Source organism: Hemiscyllium ocellatum, chromosome 27 (genome assembly GCF_020745735.1).
Source record: "Hemiscyllium ocellatum isolate sHemOce1 chromosome 27, sHemOce1.pat.X.cur, whole genome shotgun sequence".
NCBI lineage: Eukaryota > Metazoa > Chordata > Chondrichthyes > Orectolobiformes > Hemiscylliidae > Hemiscyllium > Hemiscyllium ocellatum.
Genome location: NC_083427.1, coordinates 2009562 through 2034851, shown reverse-complemented (window position 1 = coordinate 2034851; position 25290 = coordinate 2009562). Strand labels below are relative to the sequence as shown.

The window sequence follows — 25290 nt, the reverse complement described above, 5'->3', positions numbered from 1 at the left end:
TCCATTCAAATTTTCTGCAATTATTCAATAAGCAAGTCAGTGAATCAACCACACTCATAAAATAGGGTACGAATATTCGATAAAAAATACGCACTCAAACCCAAAAACCTTAATACTGTCTACTTCAACGAGAGCAGAGAAAACTCCCAATAACCTTGACTTCATTAGTTTTCCTATATTTCTCTACGTTCGCCATTTTAAGTCATTTTGAGGTTAGACTTAGGAAAACAGTATTTAAAAATATTGTTTCTCTCTTTCTTCTCTTTTACTCTTCATTTCCCCTCTCTCTCTGATCCTGTCTCGGTCTCTGTCTCTGTCTGTCTGTCTGTCTCTTATTCTCTCTCTACCTTTCTTGTGTTAGGGCCTCCATTTCGCTTTAATTTTCATTTGCTTTAAATTGCAATTGAAATTATTCATTTCATTTCATTTTATTTATTTCTTTTGCCAGTGTTATTCGTTCATTTTCCTTTGGTTCTGTTTCAGGTTGCGACATTTACAATTGAATAGTTGCCATTTCTAAAGATTCCAGTCGTATTCTCTGGAAATTATAATTGTTGCGTGTTTGTCCTAGTCATCTCCCCTTTCCCCACAGACACTGCCAAACGCAATTCCAAGTCGTTTGCCAATTGTGAAAGCTTTGCCTCGCTCACTTTATGTAAAACACTGTAAGTGAACCTCCTCGACCCTGGGAAACACTTAGCGACTGAAAGAGCAATAATTACACAAGGCCTATTTATACCAACCGAAAGCAACGCCTCAAATGAAAGATACCAACACACAAAACTCATTATCTTTCAGTCATCCTTAACGGAATCTGGCATTTGAAATATTGATCCCGACAGAAGCCCCGAATGTGTTATGGACCAAACCAAACACTCTCAAATATATATGGAGTGGATAGTCAAGTGGTGGATTTTTTTCTCGTTTTAAAGGAATGTTCCAAACGTTGCGTTCTATATAAAATTCAACTGGTCCAGCTAAAAGATGATGAGTTTTACAGTACCGTTAAATTGCAAATAAAATAAAAGTAAAATCAATAATTGGCTTAACTGTGACCCTATCGAGGGTTTTAACACAGCAAGAAATATATTAAATATTGATAATTAACAGGACAATATCAGAGCGTCCAAAACCCAAGTCCTTGGCTCAGCCGAGTACACAGCAATCGAATTTCTCGCGGGCAATTCTCCATTTCAGGAAGGTAAACATCAAGAAAAGGTCTGAAAGGAAGAGTAGCAGGGTGAGATGTCCTGAAGGTTCCAAACCCAGCTTCAAGAACCAAGCAAGAATTTCTCCTGAAAATCTCAAACAAGAAAATCCTGTTTCTGTGGAAGCTTGTCGAAAAAATATTTAGGCTGCTTTTATTGTTCAAAGCTTTATTAAATATAACCTTAAGGTTTCACAAGCTGATAACCTTATAGACTTTGAAACAGACAGAAGGCAACTCTGATCTCAACCTTGCTTCACAGAAAAAAGGGGAAAAATGCACCTGTTAAATCTGTAGTATTGTTGCACTTAGGAGGAAAAGAATGTGGGATTTTATACTGCATTTCAAGTGACCTATTTCAAGATGGCCTCGATGCATCAAAACAAATCTGTATGGAAAGTAGGTCAACCTGAATGATATTTTTAAAAGAAACTCATCCAGATGACAATCAGCTCCTAATGGTGAAAGGCCATTTATGTAGATGACGTAAGACCTGATACATAGATGGCATATGTTTCCAGATGCACTGTCATGCCTTTAACCTTTATATTGTTAGATATCTGCAAAGGAAATGGACCCACTGAGAATGAAATTGTAGAAATGCAAGTAGTAGCGAAAATGCGTTGGTGCAAAATTGAAATAATTGTGGAACGGAGAATTACAGAATTAGTTAGAAGACAAGAAACTGGCAGGTTGACAAATGAAAGGGAAACTTCGTCACAACGTCAGGCTCATCGTTGATTATCAGTGGTGCAAAAATACTTCAAACCAATAATTGGAGGAAATAAAACAAACATACCGTAGATTAGCTTTAAGTGCAAATGGCAATTCAGCTTTGCAAAAGGCAGACAATGCTTGAGAAACTATTCTTGATTTCATTTTGATGAAGTAATACAGGAAGCTCATGAAGGGAACGGAGAGTGGCGTTCTCTGAATTGGCTTTATGAAATAGCTTTCTTATAGAAAGGTGGATTTTTCAAGGAAAAAGGTCAATAAAAATAACCATTCCCAGTGGGAAAATAATACACTGACCATAAAAAAGGAGGACATGCTAATTTTTCAGATTGGTCGAAGTGTTGCGTTTTTAGGTGAACACAAAAGTTAGACTAGCAAATTTTAAGCAAAAGTTTGAGTCTTGCTGAAAAGAAAAAAAAAAATTGTCCTGCCGCATTTTATTACCCACTGGACAGGCCAGATCCTGAAATATGAAATTTCAAGCGATTGCATGAAAGTTGAACAGTGAGAAATGATTTTGACCTTTCATTTTTTTAAAAAAGTTGATTGAGATACAATCCAAGATTAGCAACTCGTGTTTGCAAATTTTCAGAACTTCATAAACTGTCATGATTTCGTTCACATTTCTTCACAATCGATTGAGCTATGAATGTGAATCATTTTTGACTTGCGTGGGATATGATATATCAATGTACAAGGATAGATTCCCTGCAAAGAAGGGAGGATATCATACCCCCATGTCTTTGGTGATTACCCAGGAATATGACAAGAGTGTAGCTATCCGTTATTTTTGAATGGCGATGCATCGGTGGATGAAGTTGAATTTTCGAGAAAGCAGCACATTTTTCACACTCGTAAGTAGGCTGTGTATAGTTGATGGGTTCAGATTCTACATACAGGATATTTTTTGTGTTGGCGTAATTATCTAACTTATGGTCTTCTTGGTTGTTACAACAAGTTTACAAAAGGAAACGAGTGCTTTCAAACAAGGTGCAGAGAAAGAAAGCTGCAGTTTTTAAAACTTGGCAGATGTAGTTCCAAACCAGAAGGCATGAAAGAACCCCCGCAAATCAGAAAAAGTACATTCAGAATTTTTTTGTTCAAACAAAGGACGAGAAAATATGAAGGAGAAAACGAGACAAAAGATGAACTTGGATACAAGCCAAAACATCTAGTCGGCAAACCTACCAAATAATCAATAAGCTGTTTTCGGGTCATTTGGGCTGACATACAAAGAATAGAATGAGAAGTCTAAATTTAGAAAATTTTGCTCAGATTGCAATATTGCGTTTGTAGCTTCCCAGTACATTTCTATTAGTAGAGTCAGAGTCGTAGAGTCAGAGAGTCAGACAGCATGGAAACAGACCCTTCATTCCAATCAGTCCACAAAAACATGATCCCAGTTTGAACGAGTCTACTTACCTGTGCGTGACCCATATCCCTCCAAACATTTCTTGTTCGTACACGTATCTGAAGCCTCAGAAACATCATTCATCACTTCCTCTTGATTTTCATCACACGTGAACAAGTCTTCGTGTAAATGATTTTTTTTCATATCTTTTTAGGACCTTTAACTTCTCAACTTAAAATTATGTCCTCTAGTCTGGAAATCCAACACAGAAGAGAAAATACATCTGCTGTTAAACGTATCCATATACCTCATGTTTTTATACACCTCTTTAATTGTATCTTTCAAGCTCTTGGGGGAAGAAAAAAGACCCCAGCCCATCCTGCCTCTTCTTCCAACGCAAACTATGCATTCCAGGCAACGTCTTATTTATCTCTTTTGAACCATCTACAGCATATTGCTATCATTTCTTCTGCAGGGAGATCGGAACTGGACACATTTATCCAGGTGAAACCTCACCAATGTCCTAGTATTCTTAACGAAATGTCCCGACTCTTGTACACAAATGTCTGAGCAATGAAGACAAACATGACAAACGTCTTCTTGGCAACCCTATCTATATGTGATGCAAACTTAAAGAATTATGCACCTGAAAGCTAACTGACAGACCTGGATATGTATGATTCACAGGTTTCGCCTGAAATCCCTTATTTTGAAAAGGCAAAACATTTTGTACTCTCCAGTCATTCGGTAACTGGATTGTATTTATGGGCAACACAAATATTTCTGCAAGGGTCCCCCCCGTTTGCTGCCTTATTAACCGCAAAGTCCCTGGATACAATAGCTTAAGTCCAGAAGATTTATTCAATTTGAAATTATCAAAGACGTCCAAGATTTTCTCTTCTGTTTTGTTAAATATTATTTTGTTGTGTTTTCGAGGCTCCATTGTTTTCGTCCACGGGAAAACCTGATGACTAACCCTCATTTCATATCTGTCCCATCTCCTGAAGTTCCACACAAAAAAGACATCGTTAATGTTTAATGAGCTTTACTTTCAGTCGAGCTGTTCTTTTGATCGTTATGTACTTACAGAATACCTTTGGATTACCCTTAATCTTACTTTATCAGGGTATCTCATATCTTCTATTTGCCTTCCTGATCACCACCTGAGAATGGCGCGTCAATCTTTACACTGTACAAAAGGTTCATTAGAACACGGCTGTTTGTATTAGATTTGTGGTTTTGTTATTATGGCCTCAATATGTTTTACATTCAATGTGTTCCCATTCTACGACGTTATATTTCACTCTAATTGGAGAATAATGACTCTGGACTCTCGCCATCACATTTTTTGATGATTTCCATTTATCAGACGTCCCATCACCATTGAACACTCTACTCCAATCAATATCTGCAATCTGAAAACCAAAACATAGAGCTGTCAGACGTGTCCATACATCGCCCAAAATTTTGTCATAAGACGTCCCAAACCAATGTTGCAAATCACCATCCTTACCTGTAAGACGCCTAACATTGAAATAAATTCAAATTAATTATTCAGAGTTTTGTTGCAAGGTTTGTGAAGGTATGTAGCTAAGGTTGATATTTAGGGTGTAGGTTTGCTCGCTGAGCAGTAGGTTTGATATCCAGACGTTTCATTACCTAGCTAGGTAACACCATGAGGGACGACCTCCAAGCGAAGCGAAGCTGTTGCCTCCTGCTTTCCATTTATATCTTTCTCCTGGATGGGGTTCCTGGGGTTTGTGATGATGTCATTCCATGTTCGTTTTCTGAGTGGTTGATAGATGGCATCTAGATCTATGTGTTTGTTTATGACGTTGTGGTTGGAGTGCCAGGCCTCTAGGAATTCTCTGGCATGACTTTGCTTAGTCTGTCCCAGAATACATGCGTTGTCCCAGTTGAAATGGTGGCTTTTTTTCATCCGTGTGTAGGGCTACGAGGGAAAGAGGATCGTGTCTTTTTGTGGCTAGCTGGTGTTCTTGATTCCTGGTGGCTAACGTTCTTCCTGTTTGTCCTGTGTAGAGTTTGTGGGAGTCGTTGCATGAAATTTTGAAGATGACGTTGCTTTTGTCCATGGGATGGATTGGGTCTTTTAAGTTTGTTAGTTTTTGTTTGAGAGTGATGGTGGGTTTGTGTGCTACTAGGGTTCCGAGGGGTCTTAGTAGTCTGGCTATCACTTCTGAAATTTCTTTGATGTTTGGTAAAGTGTTTAGGGTTTCTTGCTGTGTTTGGTCTGCTTGTCGTGGTTTGTTCTTGAGGAATCTGTGCACTGTATTTTTGAGTATCCGTTCTTTTTGAATATTTTGTGTCGGTGGTTCTCCTCTGTTTTGCGTTGTTGGTCTGTGCTGCAGTGTGTGGTGGCTCGTTGGAATAGTGTTCTGATACAGCTTCGTTTGTGTGTGTTGGGATAGTTGCTGGTATAATTAAGTATTTGGTCAGTGTTTGTCGGTTTTCTGTATACGCAGGTTTTTAGTTCTCCGTTACCCTTTCTTTCGACTGCGACGTCTAGGAATGCGAGTTTGTTGTCGGTTTCTTCCTTCTTGGTGAACTTTATGCCTGTGAGGGTGTTGTTGATGATGTTAAATGTCTCTTCTATCTTGTTTTGTTTTGGGATGACAAATGTGTCATCTACGTAGCGGCCCCAGATTTTTGGTTTGATGTTTGGTAGGGCTGTTTGTTCTAGTCTTTGCATGACTGCTTCTGCTATTAATCCTGATTGTGGAGATCCCATGGAGATCCAAAAACACCAAAATAGAGGAAGACGAAGCAATTATCTCATTCGACGTAACAGCACTGCTCACCTCCATCAACATCAACCTGGCAAAGGAAACACTTACCACACTTTTAGAAGAGAAACCAACCACAATCAATCACATTACCAACGAAAACATCATGAAGCTAGTGGACCTGTGCCTCACCACCCACTTCACCCTGTTGCCTCCCAGGTGCAAGGGTACGTGACATCTCTGATCGTGTTTTCCGGGTCCTTAAGGGGGACGGGGAGCAGCCCGAAATCCTGGTCCACGACATAGGTAGGAAGAGGGATAAGAATGTTAGGCAGGCTTTCAGGGAGCTAGGTTGGAAGCTCAGAGTTAGAACAAACAGAGTTGTTGTCTCTGGTTTGCTACCCGTGCCACGAGATAGACAGTCGAGGAATAGGGAGAGAGAGAGAGCAGATAAATGCGTGGCTACAGGGATGGTGCAGGAGGGAGGGATTCCGGTATCTGGATAACTGGGGTTCTTTCTGGGGAAAGTTGGACCTCTATAAACAGGGTGATCTACACCTGAACCTGAGGGGCACCAGTATCCTTGGGGGGATGTTTGCTAGTGCTCTTCGGGGGGGTTTAAACTAACTCTGAAGGGGCATGGGAACCTCGACTGCAGCTTTAGGGTGCAGGACCTGGAGTGTAGGGAGGTTAGGAACATGCCATCAATCTCGAAGGTGGGTGCCTGTAAACAGGAAGGTGGCTTGAAGTGTGTATACTTCAATGCGAGAGGTATACGAAATAAGGTATGTGAACTTGCAGCGCGGGTTTGTACCTGGGATTTCGATGTTGTGGCGATTATGGAGACATGGGAAGAACAGGGACAGGATTGGCTGTTGCAGTTTCCAGGGTTTAAATATCTTAGTAGTGTCGGAGGTGGGGGTAAAAGAGGGGGATGTGTGGCATTGCTTGTCAAAGATAGTATTACAGTGGTGGAAAGGATGATGGATGAAGACTCGCCATCTGAGGTAGTTTGGGCTGAGGTTAGAAATAGGAAAGGTGAGGTCACCCTGTTAGGAGTTTTCTACAGGCCTCCTCATAGTCCTAGTGACGTAGAAGAAAGGATTGCGAGAATGATTCAGGAGAAGAGCGAAAGTAATAGGGTGGTTGTTATGGGGGACTTTAACTTTCCAGATATTGACTGGGAAAGCTATAGCTAGAGTACGTTAGATGAGTTGGTGTTTGTCCAATGTGTGCAGGAGGGTTTCCTGACACAATATGTAGACAGACCAACAAGTGGTGAGGCTATACTGGATTTGGTTCTGGGGAACAAACCAGGCCAGTTGTTATAATTGGAGGTAGGTGACCACTTTGGGGACAGTGACCGCAAATCGGTGACTTTTACTCTAGTGATGGAGAGGGATAAGTGTGCACTGCAGGGCAACAGTTATAGCTGGGACAGGGAAATTATGATGCAGTGAGGCATTACTTAGGATGTGTGGCTTGGAAAAGTAGGCTTCAAGGGAAGGGCGCAATCGATATGTGGAGCTTGTTCAAGGGGCAACTATTGAGTGTCCTTGATAAGTATGTACCTGTCAGGCAGGGAGGAAAGGGTCGTGTGAGGGAGCCGTGGTTTAATAAGGAATTGGAATCCCTTGTTAAAGGGAAGAGGGCGGCCTATGTAAAGATGAGGAGTGAATGTTCAATTGGGGGGATTGAGAGTTATAAGGTAGCCAGGAAGGATCTAAATAGTGCGCGAAGAACAGCAAGGATGGGACATGAAAATTCCTTGGTTGGTTGATTTTGGGAAAACCCAAAGGCTTTCTATAGGCATGTCAGGAATAAAATAATGACTAGGATAGGAATAGGTCCAGTTAAGGATAGTAGTGGGAAGTTGCGTGTGGAGGCTGAAGAGATTGGGGAGACACTGAATGAATACTTTTCGTCAGTATTCACTCAGGAACAGGATATTGTTGCCGATGTGAATATTGAGTCACAATTAATTAGAATGGATGGTTTTGAGGTATTTAGGGAAGACGTGTTGGAAATTCTGGAAAGGGTGAAAATAGGTAAGTCCCCTGGGCCTGATGGTATTTATCCTAGGATTCCCTGGGAAGCAAGGGAGGACATTGCAGAGCCATTGGCCCTGATTTTTATGTCCTCGTTGTCGACAGGAATAGTGCCAGAAGACTGGAGGATAGCAAATGTGGTTCCCTCGTTCAAGAAGGGGAGTAGGGATGACCCCAGTAACTAAAGGCCGGTGAGTGTCACTTCTGTTGTGGGCAAAGTCTTAGAGAGAATTGTAAGGGATAGGATTTATGAACATCTGGATAGGAATGATGTGATCAAGGATAGTCAGCATTATTTTGTGAAGGGCAGGTCGTGCCTCACAAACCTTATTGAATTCTTTGAGAAGTTGACTAAGGAGGTGGACGAGGGTAAAGCGGTAGATGTGGTGTATATGGATTTTCGTAAGGCGTTTGATAAGCTTCCCCATGGTAGGCTAGTACAAAAATATACGGAGATATGGCATTGAGGGTGAGTTGGAGGTTTTGATTAGGAATTGGCTGGCTGGACGAAGACAGAGGGGAGTAGTTGCTGGTAAAGATTCATCTTGGAGTGCAGTTACTAGCGGTGTTCCGCAAGGATCTGTTTTGGGACCATTCCTGTTTGTCATTTTTATAAATGACCTGGAGGAGGGGCTAGAAGGTTGTGTGAGAAAGTTTGCGGATGATACCAAAGTCGGTGGAGTTGTTGACAGTGAGGAAGGATTGGCAGGTTACAGCGGGATATAATAAAGCTGCAGAGCTGGGCAGAAAGGTGGCAAATGGCGTTCAATGTACGGAAGTGTGAATTGATTAACTTTGGTAAGAGTAACAAGAAGGTGGGACACTGGGCTAATAGTCGGATACTTGGTAGTGTGGTTGAGCAGAGGGATCTTGGTGTCCACGTACACAGATCTCTGAAAGTTGCCACCCACGTAAATAGTGCTGTGAAGAAGGCATATGGCGTACTAGCTTTTCTTGGTGGAGGAATTGAGTTCCAGAGTCCTGAGGTCATGTTACAATTGTATAAGACTCTGGTGCGGCCGCATCTGGAGGATTGTGTGCAGTTTTGATCGCCATACTATAGGAAGGATGTGGAGTCACTGGAACGGGTGCAGAGGAGGTTTACCAGGATGTTGCCTGGTATGGTAGGAAGATCGTATGAGGAAAGGCTGAGGCACTTGGGGCTATTTTCATTGGTGAAAAGAAGGTTTAGGGGTGACTTGATAGATGGGTACAAGATGATTAGGGGTTTAGAAAGGGTTGACCATGAGAAACTTTTTCCACGTATGGAGCCAACTATTACGAGGGGGCATAGCTTTAAATTAAGGGGTGGCAGGTATAGAACAGATGACAGATTCTTTACTCAGAGAGTCGTGAGATCATGGAATGCCCTACCAGTAGCAGTGGTCGACTCTCCCTCTTTATGGACATTTAAACGGGCATTGGTTAGGCAAATGGAGGAGAGTGGGCTAGTGGAGGTTAGGTGGGCTTGGATCGGCGCAACATCGAGGGCCAAATGGCCTGTACTGTGCTGTATTTTTCTATGTTCTATGTTCACTTTCAACAACATAGTCTGCAAACAAAACAACGGCACACCCATAGGATCTCCGCTGTCAGTATTCATAACAGAAGTCTGCTACTTTGCCTTCCTTCACCTCTTTTCTTTAGTAGTTTGCAGGATCCCTTAATATAATTGACAAACAGGTCTTTTCTGCCCCAAAAAGAGAAGCCAAGGGTCTAAGAACCTAAACCCCTGAACATGATACCCTCTACAGACATTAACTTATCTCCTTCATCCTTTTATTTTTTTCCATTGTTTGAGCAAACCAGTGAATCCTACTTGTGACGTTATTTTTTTCATCTTCTACCTAACCTGTCACATTCACTCTGTGAAGCCTTAAATATGTTATTCCTACAAATACGTGCAATAACTTACGATTTTTCACGCTCCCCTTTAATGATATGCTTCAAACATTTTGAGATCTCCTGATTCCTCAGATTAGGAAAGCATCCTTCGATCCTAAATTCAGGTTATAATTGCAGAATAATCTGTCTATGCACCTGACGGGACAATCCCTTGATAATGATTGCTTTAAATTTTCTCAAACACTGCCGAACATAAGACACTTGCCTTGAGTCCAAAGTTTGACTGTCTCATCAATTTTCCTAGCGGAGACCATAACTATGAATTTAATTGTGTAGGTAACAATCTCAAAAGACTTCTGAAGTGGCTTCTTACCTTTCGTGACAGTCACCCATCTCTCTGAGTAGCCTGCACTTTAATCACTTCTCCAAATCAATTAGCCTGGCATCTCTGTGTCTCTTGCATGAGCTGAACGTTATTAAGTCGGAAAAGAAGCAATTTAAAATGACACTTTAACACAAAATAAACGACTTTTCTGCATCAAAGAGTTAACATCGGGCATACAGAAATTAAGAACTTTTAAAAATCAGGCGTGAGAATTTTAAATAAAATCAACCGCTGAGTTAAAGGATTGAGGAAAAATTGCTCCTGCTCAAATGTTCCAGCACACAGCTTTCAAACTTCTGATTCAAAATAAAGGAACTCACTGCAGAGTTGTCAAATCATCGGACTCTCCAAAGACTCCATAAACACTACACCACGTAAAACAAACTCGCATCCACAATTTAAAACAAATGTCTTTAGCAATGATTAAATCAACATAAATTCTATGCATATAATTTTCCAGAAAAATAAACTAGCCACCCACGTACATGCCTCTCCAAAAGGTCTGTCTTGAACCTCGATGATCCAAACGTAGTACAATGGGAGCAGTATTCAAATACATAAATTTTGAAAAAAGGCCTGTGTGCGCTCTTTTAAGATTAGAGGGATTTGTAGTGATCCCTTATACATATTAGATTGATGATTATTTGTAAGCAGCAGATTTGACTTCGCTATGTCAATTATTTTGCAGGATACATGTATAAGCCAGTAATAGTTTAAATCATGCACAGGCCATTCTGGAGTGAATTTGGAAACAACTGCCACACACATTGTGCATTAACTCTCAAAAGGTGGCGGTTCCTGGGAACTTCAAATCGATGAATCCGTGTTATCGAAGTTGTCAAGGTGTCCAGAATTAAGGTCTTAAACTTTTTCTTTTGTGAGACTTTTTTTGCGATCTAAATTAACAAAAGTATTGTCTGTCCAATCTGAGATGTTGCCTCTGTTTCCTCGGACATGCAATAGCTAGCGTTATTCTCTAGGTGGCGTGAAATGCTGTGACATGAACCCATTCTCCTTTCCAGAAGTGTACCAAGACGGCAAAACATACACTGATTTCTCATCGTGCTGCACTGTGCAATTTTCTGCGGGAAATCCATTAAGTATCGCTTAGTTTCGAATTATAGAAACAACATGGCTTCAAGTTTTCTCCTTAGATAAAAAGCTGAAATCTTTCAATTGAGTTTCACTTCTGAATTACACAATTGAATTCGCCCGTATGACTGCGATAAGTGAGGGAAGAGGTTATGCACGAAAACATGCTGGCAGGATTTCTTTTGTCTTGTATAATTCGTAAGAAGCATACCGGTGAAACCAGACAAAGATTAGCATATTCTGACCATCACACAAATCAGGGACACAGTATGCAAGATTCAACCTCACTGTTCCTACTGTTCCTTGAAATTTTTGCGCTGTTTTCAGGCTTTTGAATTTAATGTTAACCATTCAATTGTTTTGCAAGTGTTTTTTTCTTGGGCTCTGTAAGGTATTAAAATCACTTCTCGCAATCCCAATGTTATGTCACTTGTGCCCATATTTTTCGACAATATGAAAGGGAGTGAAGCTATTTCATGTGTAATGTTGACGATTTTGAACTGTTCCCACAATGTTGACGATGTTTGAAGGAATGCATAGTCAATAACTATTGTAAACCATTGACTCAAATTTGATTTTGTAGACTAACACCATTTTCATCTTTCCTAATGCTTCGTTACAAGAGCTTTTGAGGCATTGCATTACTCAGGAAATGCATGAAAAGAAGCTGTTTTTGCAAAATTTAGGACATTGAAAGCACCTTATGTGAGGTCTGTCTTAAATTACAGATTTGAGTTTGTGAGGGATTACGTTAAGAATGATCTACGCAATGATGCCAAGCGATCTTAGGACTCTCACCCTTGCTTGCCATTGCAAGATGTGGCACTGAAAATCGACGATGTGTCTCAGGCCACTGAAAATTGACAATGTGGTTAATTGCAGTAACATTTTGGGGTAACATCTTATTAGGTCGTTTAAAAGCCATTGTAACAATAATTTTCAATATCGGCCCGAGATAGTGGTATCTCAGTAAAGACCAAATTTATAGATCTGTACCTTCAAAATTGGGAAATCAGGGATCATTCACTGCACAATGTCAAATCCCTGTCTACTACTAATGATAAAGCCAATTGGATTCATAAGCATTATAATAATTATTTCCACACTAGGCCATAAATTCCAATGCAAAGGTATCAAGATCTGCTCATTTTTTTCCTTTTTTTTTAATGAATCGAGCTTCCAAGTCTATACAGTTAGATATAATTATTTCTGTCTTTCATGAACAATGAAGAACTGAAGACTATGATGCATCTGATTGCTAAAATCCGCGACACTAATTCAATGACTTTCTATCCCGCTTCTTTGTTATGTGATGAATTCAGAACCACGTTGCTCTACTGTCTGGAAATACAAGGTCATTCGTAAGCATGGGTTCAACCAGTGCTTGCCAATTCCCCTCGATTCACTTGCCATCCAGGCATGTTTTGTGCAGTCCCCTATGTAAAGTAGATTGGAGCAGATTAAAAACAATAATCTCGCAAGGAGGAATTGTAGATGGGAATTAAGAGCTGGTAGTGTCAATGCTGCGTCCTTCACAGGAGACAATTTCCATTCGATCTGACTTTCCTATCGGCAGGAAACATTGAAAGTAAATGAATAGAGCCCTCAACACCGGTTGTTTATTTAAAATTTGATTTTTTATATTTTACTTGCAAAAAGAACACCATTTATAAATCTAACGTAGGCAATTATTGACGTAGTCATTGGAACAAAATGAATAACATTGAAATTCGAAACCACATGTTCGTCTTTAAACCAGAGTTTCAGCAAAATAAATGAATATCAACATGGATCACAAAAGAGCAAGCACATTTCACACCTCTACGTTGAAGAATATAAAAGCAGTAACGAAATGAATACACAACAGGGACATGTATTGGTGGCAGCATTTCATTTCCACAGTTCGTGGAACTGAGTGCGAGTTTCGACTGTTTCAGACACTACGTTTTTCATTTGAAAATCACAAGGATGACAGTCTTGTCAATGAAGTCAATTCAAAGTCTCAGAAACACGTGGGAATACAGTATAAGATACTGAGCAAGCAAATGACAAATATGTTGCAAGGTTTGGAATGGCCTATTCATTTCAAGAGTAAATCTCTGATGCATTCAAAACGAGATTTATTCTCTTATAATTAATCATTTTCATTGCAACTTGTTAGGTTTGCAGCTGGATAAACAGCAGATAAATCCTGCATTTGCTTTCTAGCTATGATTATGCAGACCATCTTGTGTCGATTTGACGTTCTTTTGCGTTTGACAGTAGAGAGACTTAATGAATCGTTTTAAACTATGTTGAAAAATAGCCCTTCGTCAATTTGATTTCCAGCCACTATTATAACAATTTTGATGAAATTCGTAATAATGGTTTGAAAACGTAATCATATTTGGAACACTTTTCCACATATATGTTGTTACTGACAGTAATGGCAGTGCACAGTACCCATTAGATTTCTACAAGAATGTGAAATCCTGGGACTGTGTTAAGGTGGAATACAATTGAATGCTCCTCCAAGATTTTTTAATTAAGTGCTCTCATGGCTCTGTATCTTAAAATACCCTGAAGATATTTTCAAACATTGCCTTCGATAGTTCAAGCAAACGATACGATTGCTCACATTCAGCACAGATAGCCTTAGTATTTAGCAAATTTTAAAAAAAAAACAGAGGAATTCTTCATTCCGCGCTGGCAGATTATTAGTGAACAATAGTGGGGAGAAAATCGTTCAAGCTTTTAGGTTTGTTTTCAAGTCATTTCAAACACAATTTTTGGATGATGCATTTTTTGATTTTATGCTCAAGTTTTGGACTTCTGTCATCTATCTCTTGCTCTTGGGTAAGCATTCTATGCTTGATGGCATGTCTGTTCTTAAAGTTGCTCTTTACTATTCACAAATATATATCGAAAATATCTCTAACAGGCGAGTTACATTAGATACACATCAAATTTTCAAAATGTTACCAACAATTGTCAACTTTCAAAGATTTGTCTTCAGCTTATTAAATTGGGGAAGTGCAAGTTCCTCAGTCTGAAGCAGTTACAAAGAATTTCCTTAACATCAATACTTAAAAAAAGCGTGATGGCAAACATTAATGATGAAAAATGTGCGAGCAGTTCCCAGTCCTGAGTTGAGAGTAAGAAGGATTACAAATTGAAGTGATGCCGTGGAGCAGTCAAAATAGTTGAGAGCAAAAAACAATTCAATGAGATTTGCGATTAGCATCTGCTGGAGTTTCATTCACAAGCTTTCAATGAAATCAGATTTAATTATATTCAATAGTGGATGTCAGTTCACCTGCAGGGAGAACAAGTGCAATAATTATGATAAGAAATGTATAAAAACATTTCGAATTCTAAAGCATATGCAAAAAGGCAAAAACAGACGATTTGTATGAAGTTGGGACATCTGGAATATGATCTGGTAACTTTTAACAAAAGATCACGCCGAGGTTATAATTTTTAATATTAATCTCTTGTATTTTAAATAAAGCACGCATATAAAATGTGTCATCAGTCAATTCTTTCAGGTTAGACATGCCTTCTAGTATGGAAAGAACACAGAGCAATTTAGACTAGTAAGAAAGACAAATGGAGAATAGATTCATGTTTTCAGAGAAAATTAAGTTCAGTTGCACAGGAGACAAATTATCTGGTGATTTAGCAAATCAAATGAGTACAAATAAAGGTAGATCATGGCCCCTGAGGGCAAATGTCAGGTTTGTTTTGCAGTTGATGAAGACAGATCAAGTTTGATTTCAAAACATCAACAAATTAAAAGTTCCTGTTCTTACGCTGATTGAATTAATTTTCATTCTACAGCGTCCTCCTGCCAGAAACTTGAAACGGCCTCAATGAAAACAGTTGACACCGTGATCACTGGTTCAGTAATGCTGTGCCAACAATATGTTTCAGAGGTCAGTTAAAGGAAAACTGTAAAAGCACATCCTGCAGCATATAACTACAAATTGTTGAGAATCAAATTTCGAAATTTTCTACAGGAAATTCCAGGATAATCTGTTTTCCATGCTCTCGCAAACCTGAAATAATTAACTGATGACACATTATATATGTGTGCTTTATTTCAAATACAAAAGGTTAAAATTAAATATAATAATAAGGCTCTTGCATACACCTTGAACACTTCCAAAAAAACCTCTGAAACCTCCTCTACTATAATCTGGTGCCCGGTGAAATGAGGTTTCCACCTATTTCCTAAACAACCAACTGTCATGCAGGAATTCTTTTTTTTTCTGAGTCAAAACATTTTAATCAATGTAAACAAAAACTAAACGTCTGTGGATACAGTAAGTCAGAAAGAAAAAGAGGAATTGATGGAAAATCTCCGCGGGTCTGGCAGCATCTGTCGAAAGAAAGTACATTTGACAGTGTTGGTGCAGTAGCCTTTCTTCAGAACTTCTGCATTTGTATTTGTTTGATAGATTAAGGCAGTGTTTGAGACACAACGAGTAGGACATTCTGTTATTATTACATTAGTCATAGAGCCTGCATAGCACAGAATCAACAGAATGAAGTCGTGCCTAAAAACATCAAATGGATGCTGGCTAGTTGCAGTGATCATGGTGAATTTCTGTTAAAGATAAATTACTCGGGGAGGCTGAGATTAGTTCTGAGAGAAATGCAGTGAAACAAGATAACACTTGAGATGCATGAAACCGAAGTGTTGAACTGGTAACTCCATCGTCGTTATATAATGGTGAAAAGGATGGTAATGGTCACAAGGTACAGAAGGATGAGAGATAATAGTATTACTTGGTGCTAACATATTAGAGAGTGATGTGAAAAACCTTTTTCTTTTTTCAAATACAGGGTGTTGGAGATGTTGAAGTCGGCTCCTCCAATTTGTGTGCATGTCAAGGGCCACTTTCATTTCAAGAAGGCATTCCAGGCCCTTGCATTTATCAGAATGTATTGTATACATGTAAGACCAGGACGGTTATGTTGAAGCTGACCAAAATCTTGGTGAGAACACAGCTGTCTGCAGTACTGTTAGAAAACTGGATGAAGGATATTTCTGAACTGGAAGGAGTTTGGAGAAGATTAACCAGAAATGGAGAGCTCTCGATATGAACAGATACTATATGCATCCTGATTGCTTTCTTCACAACAGAAAAAAGCAGATTATGAACGTGATTGAGGTGTAGTGACTATAAGTGGCATGGACAGGGTAGGTGTGAAAATGCTGTTTCCTTCAGTTGAGGGTTCAGTAAGCAAGGGACATGTTTGAATATAAACGGAAAAGGGAGAGTTGGGAGGAAAAGTGGCAAATGGATTTCAATCCAAAAAAATGTGAGGTGATGCATTTGGGCAAGACCAACTCTCGAGCGAAATATACAATGAACCTTGGGAAAGGTTGTTGGGCAGAGAAATCTGCGAGCGCAGGTCCATTGTACCCTGAAGGTTGATGCACAGGTGGATAGAGTGGTCAAGAAGACTATAGTATGCTTGCCTTCATTGGAAGGAGTATTGATTATAAGAGCTGGCAAGTCATGTTAACATTGCTCAACACATTGATTCGGCTGCATTTAGAAACATGTGTGCAGTTCTGATCGCCAAGTTAGCAAAAGGATGTGTGCGCTTTGCAGAGGGTGCAGAGAAGTTTTACGAGGATATTGCGTAGTATGGAAGGTGCAAGCTATGAAGAAAGGTGGAGTAGGTCAGGTTCATTTTCATTAGAAAAAAGAGTTTGAGGAGGGACCTGATTGAGGTTTACAAAATCATGAAGGGTACAGACAGGGTGAATACCGACAAGCTTTTTCCGAGGGTGAAAGATTCAAGAACGAGAGGTGGTACTTTCAAGGTGCGAAGTGGAAAGTTTATGGTGGTTTCACGCGGTAGGTACTTCACACAGAGGGTGGTGGGCGTTTGGAAGACGTTGCCAACAGAGATAGGTGGGAGAGGCAGGCACGGTAGATTCATTCAAGATGGGCCTACACAAATGCATGAGTAGGTGGGGAGTAGACGGACACAGATGATAAGGAATTAGAAAGCAAATTTGCATCGGCTCAGGCTTGCCGGATCCAAGTGTCTATTCCTGGGCTGTAAATTTTCTTTGTTCAGTTTTCTTTGGAACGCGTGTTAGAATGAATTTTATGCAATATTTATTCGGGCAGTGGTGGGCTTCTGGAGTGCATTGCCTCGGAGTGTAGTAAAAGCGAGAAACGTTATAATATTTAACTGTGAACGTGGATGATCACTTCAAGTATCATCACATTTCACGCAAATGGCTGAAAGTAGGATCAGAGTAGTTAGGTTGGTGCAGACTCAAAGTATTGAAGTTCCTTTTGTGTGTTCTGTGTATGTATTTCTCTACCATCAGGACAAACAAGTTTTCTGCATTACGTGAAGGAGCCGGTGTTGGATGGAGGTGTACAAAGTTAAAAATCACACAAGATTGGTTTATAGTCCACCAGGTACATTTGGAAATACCAGCTTTCAAAGCAATGCTCTTTCATAGGAGCAGCGGTCCAAAAGCTAATGCTTCCAAATAAACCTCTTGGTCTACAAGCTGGTGTGGTGTGATTTTTAAACCTTTCTGCTTCTATCCTGTAAAGGCATCAGCGAATCTTGTAATTTACACGTAAAGCCGCCTCTCATGTCCATGTTTTTTCCCCATCTTTTCACAGTGATCTGTCACTGCTCCATCATTAAGTAATGGTTTCCCCATTCCTTCACGGAGATTTTGAATTATTTGAAACAATTATTTGTGAGCTTCTTTCCATCTATTCAGTTACCTTTATAACCACAGGTATCAATATATTTCACCGTGTCCAGCTTAGTACAAATATATACAAACTATTTTCTTATTAACATTGTCTGTCCTGTTATGAGTCGACACTAACTATTAGGCATTATTTGATTACTGACACATTTTTGTTATTTAAGTCCACATTTCATCATGTGAGTTTGCATTTCTCTGCGCAAACGTCCTAATGAGGACATTTATTCAAAATGGCAGTTAATCACCCAAGTTCAGTATCATTCATTATACAGGATAAGCTGTTTGCTTGAAATTTACATACGTTATTATGTGCTGCTTAACCGCATCTCAGCTATGAATGCAGTAGATTTGCTGAATGTCATTCTGCTGTAAAAATGCATTATTACCTTAAGCACAGTTACAAATGTGCTGTATAGCATACTGAGAATAAACAGGATGACGAAAGTCATGATGGATAAGGAACTGTTGGCATCTCCATCGACATTTTCTACTTCGTTTTCTTCGATGCCATAGTCTCCAGGGTGTTCCATTATTTCTGGCTCATCTGCAATTAATGGATGAATATTTACACAAAATTAGTCACGTTGAGTAAAAATTTCAGGTCAAGTATCTGTAATATTATGGTTTTCGTGAGATATTGAGCACATTTGTGATCAGACTTAGTGAATTCAAATGAAGGAATTAATGATCTACCATAGGATGGTCATCACAGAGGAGATTGCATAGTTGTCAGAACAAGCAAAAGAGTGCATAGAATAGCCAGCTTGGCTTTGTCAGAGTGACGTCTTACCTATCATATTGGTTAGAATATTTTGAAAGTGCAATAAAGTATCGAGACAGCGAGAGTTTAGTTGATGTAACTTATGCATGGATTGTAGCAAAGTTTTTGAAAGACCCCTAACTAGAGATTGATTGAGATGGTTAAAGTACGTAAACTTGAGGGAAATTTGGCGTGCACGTACAGAAACTGACTCAGCAATAGGCCACAAAGTGCAATGTGAGAAGGCTGTTTGAATAATTAAAGGCTTGAGTGCAAAGACACATCACAAGGATCAGGAGGAGGACCCTTATTGTTCGTTATATACATAAACAATTTAGATAAAAAAAGTCGGGGTGATACGAAGCAAGTGTGCAGAAGACACCGCGTTTGTTTGAATGGTCAATAGTGAAGATCCATGTGGGTTATTTGAAAATATAGTAAGGTGCTGAAATAGTCAGATCTGCAGCAGATGGTAATTATCCCTGATAAGTGCGAGATGGTGCACTTTGGAAGAAGAAATAAGACGAAGGAGTATCGTGAGACACTTACTTTCATCTGTAGTGGTATGGACTATAAGAAAGTAATGTTGGACTTGTACATGATGTTAGTCTGGCAAGAACTGGAGCATGATGTTCAGTTCTTGTCACGTCACAACAGGAAGGATGTGATAGGACTCGAGGAGATACAGAGATGATTCACCAGGATGTTAACTGGACGGAGACATTGAGCTAAATGGAGACCCGAGATAGATTTGGATCTTTCTCGTTAAAGCAGAGAAGATTGAAGGGGCCATGATTAATGTGTATTAGATTATGAAAGGTATGGCAAGGTCTAATAGGGAGCACCAGTTCAAAAACAACAGGGAGTAATTTTAGGGGAAGGGGCAGAGGGTTCAGGGTGAATTTAGCAGAAATACTTTAGTCACTCAGCATGTGGTGCATATCTGCAATGCACCACCTGGGAAGGTAACGGATCTTGGAAACGTTACAAACTTTGAAAAAGGAAATAGGATAAGTATTTCAAATATTGCAACATTCAAGGATGTGGGGAAGTGAAGGCAGTTGTGATCAGCGCACATTTAATGGTAGTTTCGTTGGTGCAGACTCGAGGAGCAAAGGGTATTTTCTGTGCTATTATGCACCTGTGAATCTAAGTATCTTCAAAATGTATTAATGTTCCATAAAAATGTGCTTTTCAAGTTCGGGGGAAAATGCTTTATGAGGCTGACAACAGCATTGGGTGATCAGCAACTAATATCTTGCGTCTTGATACCAAAAACAATTAAATAAAATCCATCTAAAAGAATTACATTTTACACTGTTCAGTCCACAAAAGTTCAAAGGCATTAAATGGCGAACTGAAAGCGGAATCAGATGCTAATTTTATATTAAAGATTATATGAAAAAGGCAAAGCAAGGGGATAGGAGAGATGACGTCAATTCTCGTTCAAAGATTTAAGGCCTGTTCAGTACAGCGTACTATATATATGTTTCTCAATTCAGAAGGACCACAGTATTGTCTGTCATTTGACACTTGCATAACTCCTTGTGATGTCTTACAATTTTCTATGTGTTCCGTGAGTTTACACGTGTGGATAAATATTGTTTCTCATCCTCTTGAGATTTCAAGCCAGGGACTCAACAAGATAAGAAACATGGACTCACATTGTTACCTAGTCAAAAGAGAAATCACGTCACATGAACTCATTTTTCCTGTTTAGAATCATGACTTCATTCCTGTAATTAATTCACATGTATCCAGCTGGCTTTCAACTTTATCCAAAAAGATATATTTTAATTACAAAGCATATCCCAATGTCAAACTTCCATTGACTGGTTTGAAGAGACATACAGAGGCAATAAGTTACGTTCAAGCATGAATGAAACCTTGCAGAACATAAAAACATACAATATTACTGCAGGTTATAGCACCTCAGGTGCACATCCAAACTGGATGCAATTAACTTGAGAATTTCTGTCCCAACTACCAAACCTGGAAACAAAACTCAGACAACCTCGAACGTCTGTGAGAAATGTTTTTCTTTCCCTTGTTCCCCTGTCGTACTTAGGGGTACCCATTGGTTGAATACGGTCAGTTATCATTTTCTAATTAGAGAATGCGGCTACAACGAACTGACTTTAACCGTCTCTCCTGCAGTAATGCAACTCCCTCTGGATTCACCGCAATAATAACACGACTTCACTGCCCATACCATACAAACGCCTCATTGTTTCGTACTGTTGAATTTAGTTGAACTCAGGCATCTCTCTTGTAAGGTAAACAACAATGGCACCTTCACTGAAAAGTCCTCATAACATTCTTGTTGTACTTGTTATGCTCTACCCGGAACAACTTTGCCTTTCCAGGGATAGGTTTGCTTGAACTCGATACAAAGCTGCTGAAATGATTTTTCAAGCATCCCAAATATTTCCAGCATTGCACCTATTTTGTATGATACATTTAATCAAAACAAGGACAACGCCTCAATTGTTTACACATGCATTTTTTCTAACCAGTTCATCTCCTGTTCTTCAGCAATCACGGACCTCTGGACATAAAATACAAACTCTCTAACGTCCTCTGCACTTCATAAATTCTCACTGACAGATTAAATTCAAATTATCATATTTCAACGACAGAATTGAACCATTAATGTAAAGCTGTCTTCGACAGCCGATATCAAACATATAAATCACACCATCAACTTTGTATCATCAGCGAAATCCAATCCAAATCTTTCGCATTAAACTCTAAATCGTTAAATCACACCTAAAATTGCGAGGGATACAATACTAAGTCGTGTCATAAAATACTGGAGATGGTCAACAAGAAAGGCAGTCTGCACTTTTAAATTTGGCTTCCTGCCATGAATTAGTTTTGCGTCCAAACTTGTCACATTCTCAGGTGTTTCATGGGTTCTGTCTTTCTGACCCATCTTCCACTTTGGACCTCGTCAAATTCCTCACCATATCCATTTAGGCAGTACCCACATGACTATCCCCATGAATCCCCTTGTTCTTATTGCACCAAAAAAAAATCAATTGACATCGCAACACACGATGTTCATTTCATAAATTCATACCGACTTTTCCTGATTAGTCCATTCCTATCTTGGTAGCATTCCATGTGATCGCTAATTATTGATTCTTGTAAATTTCGCTGCACGGAGTACAGACTAACTGGCCAAAACCTATATGGTCCATCATCAAAGCATTTTCCAGGCTGAAACATTTGTTGACATATAATTACACGTCTCTGGTGCCTCACATGCATCTCGTTAGAACTGGTAAATGATCCTTTCAGCATCTATTATTTCCTCACTGGCTTCTTTTTACCACGAGATAATCATGCAATTTCATGGAGGATTGTCTCTGTATTAATTCCATTATCATTATTATTTTTTTCTAAAATCTTACTGGACACTTTTTTAGACTACATAGTCTGCATTAACTCCCTTCTTCGTGATGAGAAAGCATTCTGTAAGAAATAGTGACGGCCCAACAGTTTCATTTTAAGTTTTCCTTAAATATCCATCGTGTTCATCCTCTCGTTGCTTTCCAAATTTTTTTTGCTTTAATTGCCTTGAATTCTGCTGTTTTATACTCTTGTTTCCATAGGAACATGGAAAAATACGGGCGCGATCAGATAATTCAACCCCTTGAGACTGATTCACCATTCTAGATAGTATCAGATCATCTACTTCGTGCTATTTTGCCATGCATCCACATTTGCTCTGGTGTTATTCGCATCTACAAATCAATTGTAGACTCACATGCACATTCTGGATAAGTCTTTCATTATTTGGTTACCTGAGACTATCAGTCCAGTCTCTTCGAAATTGTTTCATATGACAGTCTGACAATCTCATAAATCTGTTATCCGGATATCCATTGCGATTCATTTGAAGGGAAATGGGTCCTAACTTCAATGAAAGTCGTAGATTGTGTCCTATATCTCGTTACAATCTTTTCAATATTATAAATTTGAAGCAAGGCAGAAGTTCATTTTCAAATTTGCACGCGATGAAAGTTCTTAAAACATTGGCTTTCTTCATTGCTTACTCACCAATTTGATTTGATTGGGTTTATTATTATCATGTACACCTGCGTACAGTGAAATGTGTTTTTCTCAATGCAGTACAGGCAGATCATACCATACAAAATGCATCGGGTCACAGACAGAGCGAACAAAAAACGTGATGGCTACAGGTAAGGGATACAGGGAGCGATCAACACTAAATTTAAAATTTGATAGCTCCATTCGGCAATCTAATAGCAGCAGGGAAGAAACTGCTCTTAAATCTATTCGTGGATGTGCACAAACTTCTATTTCATCTGTTCCATCAAAGAGGATGCATGTAAATGTAGGAGGGGTGAGAGCAGTCTTTGATTATATGAGTTGCTTTCCCAAGGCAACGGGAAGTAAACATGGATTCAATGGATAGAAGTTTTGTTTACGTCACATACTGGGCTCTCTGCATGACTATTGTAATTTCTTGCAGTCATGGGAAAAGCAGTTGCCAAATCTCAGTATGATGAATACACATAGAAGGTTGTCTCTGGTGCATTTCTGAAAATTGGTCAGAGTCCTTGTGGACATATCAAATTTCCTTAAAACTCCTGAGGAAGCAGAGACGCTATCGTGCTTTCTTGAGCATTGAGACAATATGGGGGGACCAGACAGATTGTTGATGATCATCACTTCCAAAACTTGACGCTCTGCACCAACTCCACCTCAGCATTATTGATGTAGACCAGGGTGTGCCATCAGCTTCACTTCCACAAGGCAAAGATCAACTCTTTCGTTTTATTGACTTTGAGAGTGAGATTATTGTCTCTACAGCATTCTTCTAATTACTCCATCACTTTCTTGCATTTGTTAGATTTCAATAACTATTCTAATCAGGTTTGTTTGATGCTTTTTAGCACCAACATTTGCCATTCGCTTGGCTTTCCAAAGATATTCCTCTTCGAAGGTCGTCATGGCAGTCAGTAGAACCATGCACTTAATCCGCAATCTAATCCATCTGCTGTCTACTTGCTCAGACACCAAGCTGTCCGTATCGGCTTGGAGCCTACTTACATTCTCATCACGACCCATATAATTAAGTGTTACTCACAATGCTGGAAATCTAGTATTTTGTCCTTATAATCGCTGACACAGCTTAGGAGTAACTAGTGCATAAATGTTGGTATTTTAATAACTCACTAGTCAGAGCATTGCTACAACTTAATTATTATTTGTATATTCCATTGAGACTGACTTCATGTTTTTTTTCAAATTGCTTAAATCTTAATTAATGCCAGTATAATATCCGTCATCAAGAAATCTTTAATTCACACCAGGTATAGTTAACATGGAGAAATCAGTGCTCATAATGTCTTCAGGCAGTGAGATTTCATATTCAAAATAATCATGATTGATGAAGTGCTGTACTTGTCACAGAATGAACTATTTCACAGAATTAATTAAAGGCTCACATCCGGGGTTTTAGCCTATCACTGCACTGTCAGGTTGAACTGATCTACTCTGTATTCTCACCAACATCTGAAACTGGCATCCATCTCAACTCAAAACAAATCATTTTTCATTTACTCATGTGCAATTAACAACAGGACTTCAGTGAGTTGAAGGAGTTCACATCAAATGACTGAGTAACCGACGATGAAAAATAATGAGTTCAAATGGCAAGGAGATATTTCAGCACTGTGGCTATCGATTGAGATCTTGAAAAGTAGATTGAAGGCAACATCGGAACTTTATTTGCAGTTCTGCCTGATCGAAAACTATTGCTCAACTCGCTGACATAGCATGTTTGCTTGTACAGTTCATCAACTAACCTGCATGTAAAGTCGCGGATCCTGCAATAAACGAGATTCTTTTTTAACATGAAGAGATACCACACACAAACGCTTCGCAGTTTGTATTATCGTCAAATCAAACAAGATTATACATTTACAGATTCTACTTCAGCAGCAGCATCATTCTTCAATTCACAGGTAATGTCAGATATGGATAGCCAGGTTGACCTGAGTTATCTGCTCTAGATACTGACACTCCAACACTATGGACTAGCGGGACACTATATGGCACTGTGTTTCTCCTATATAACGAAAAGCCACTGCACAAACAGATGCCACATACCGCATTAGAGATATTTTCTCATTCAGAAGACGTCTATGGATACACAGAACAAACAATTGAAGTTCAGCTCTCCAAACTCTAATCAAACAAGGGCAGTTGTCACCTCACATTGAACAGACCTAAAAACGCACAGATACGTCCGACAGCATGGAAAGATGTCACAACGAAGAGCAAAACAGAGTGTCACACGTGGATTTGCAACCAACTGAGAATAAGTATCTCATGTCATGAAATAGCGAC

General features: G+C 39.3%; 1 gene segment (V, D, J or C); it reads right to left on the bottom strand.

The window, feature by feature from the left end:
- Positions 1 to 25290, bottom strand: part of LOC132828618 (Ig heavy chain C region, membrane-bound form-like) — a 72145-nt gene that overhangs the window by 23608 nt on the left and 23247 nt on the right. Inside the window, 3 exon segments of the C gene segment in view lie at positions 3365 to 3472; positions 4561 to 4708; positions 18533 to 18690. Coding sequence covers positions 3365 to 3472; positions 4561 to 4708; positions 18533 to 18690 — 414 coding nt within the window.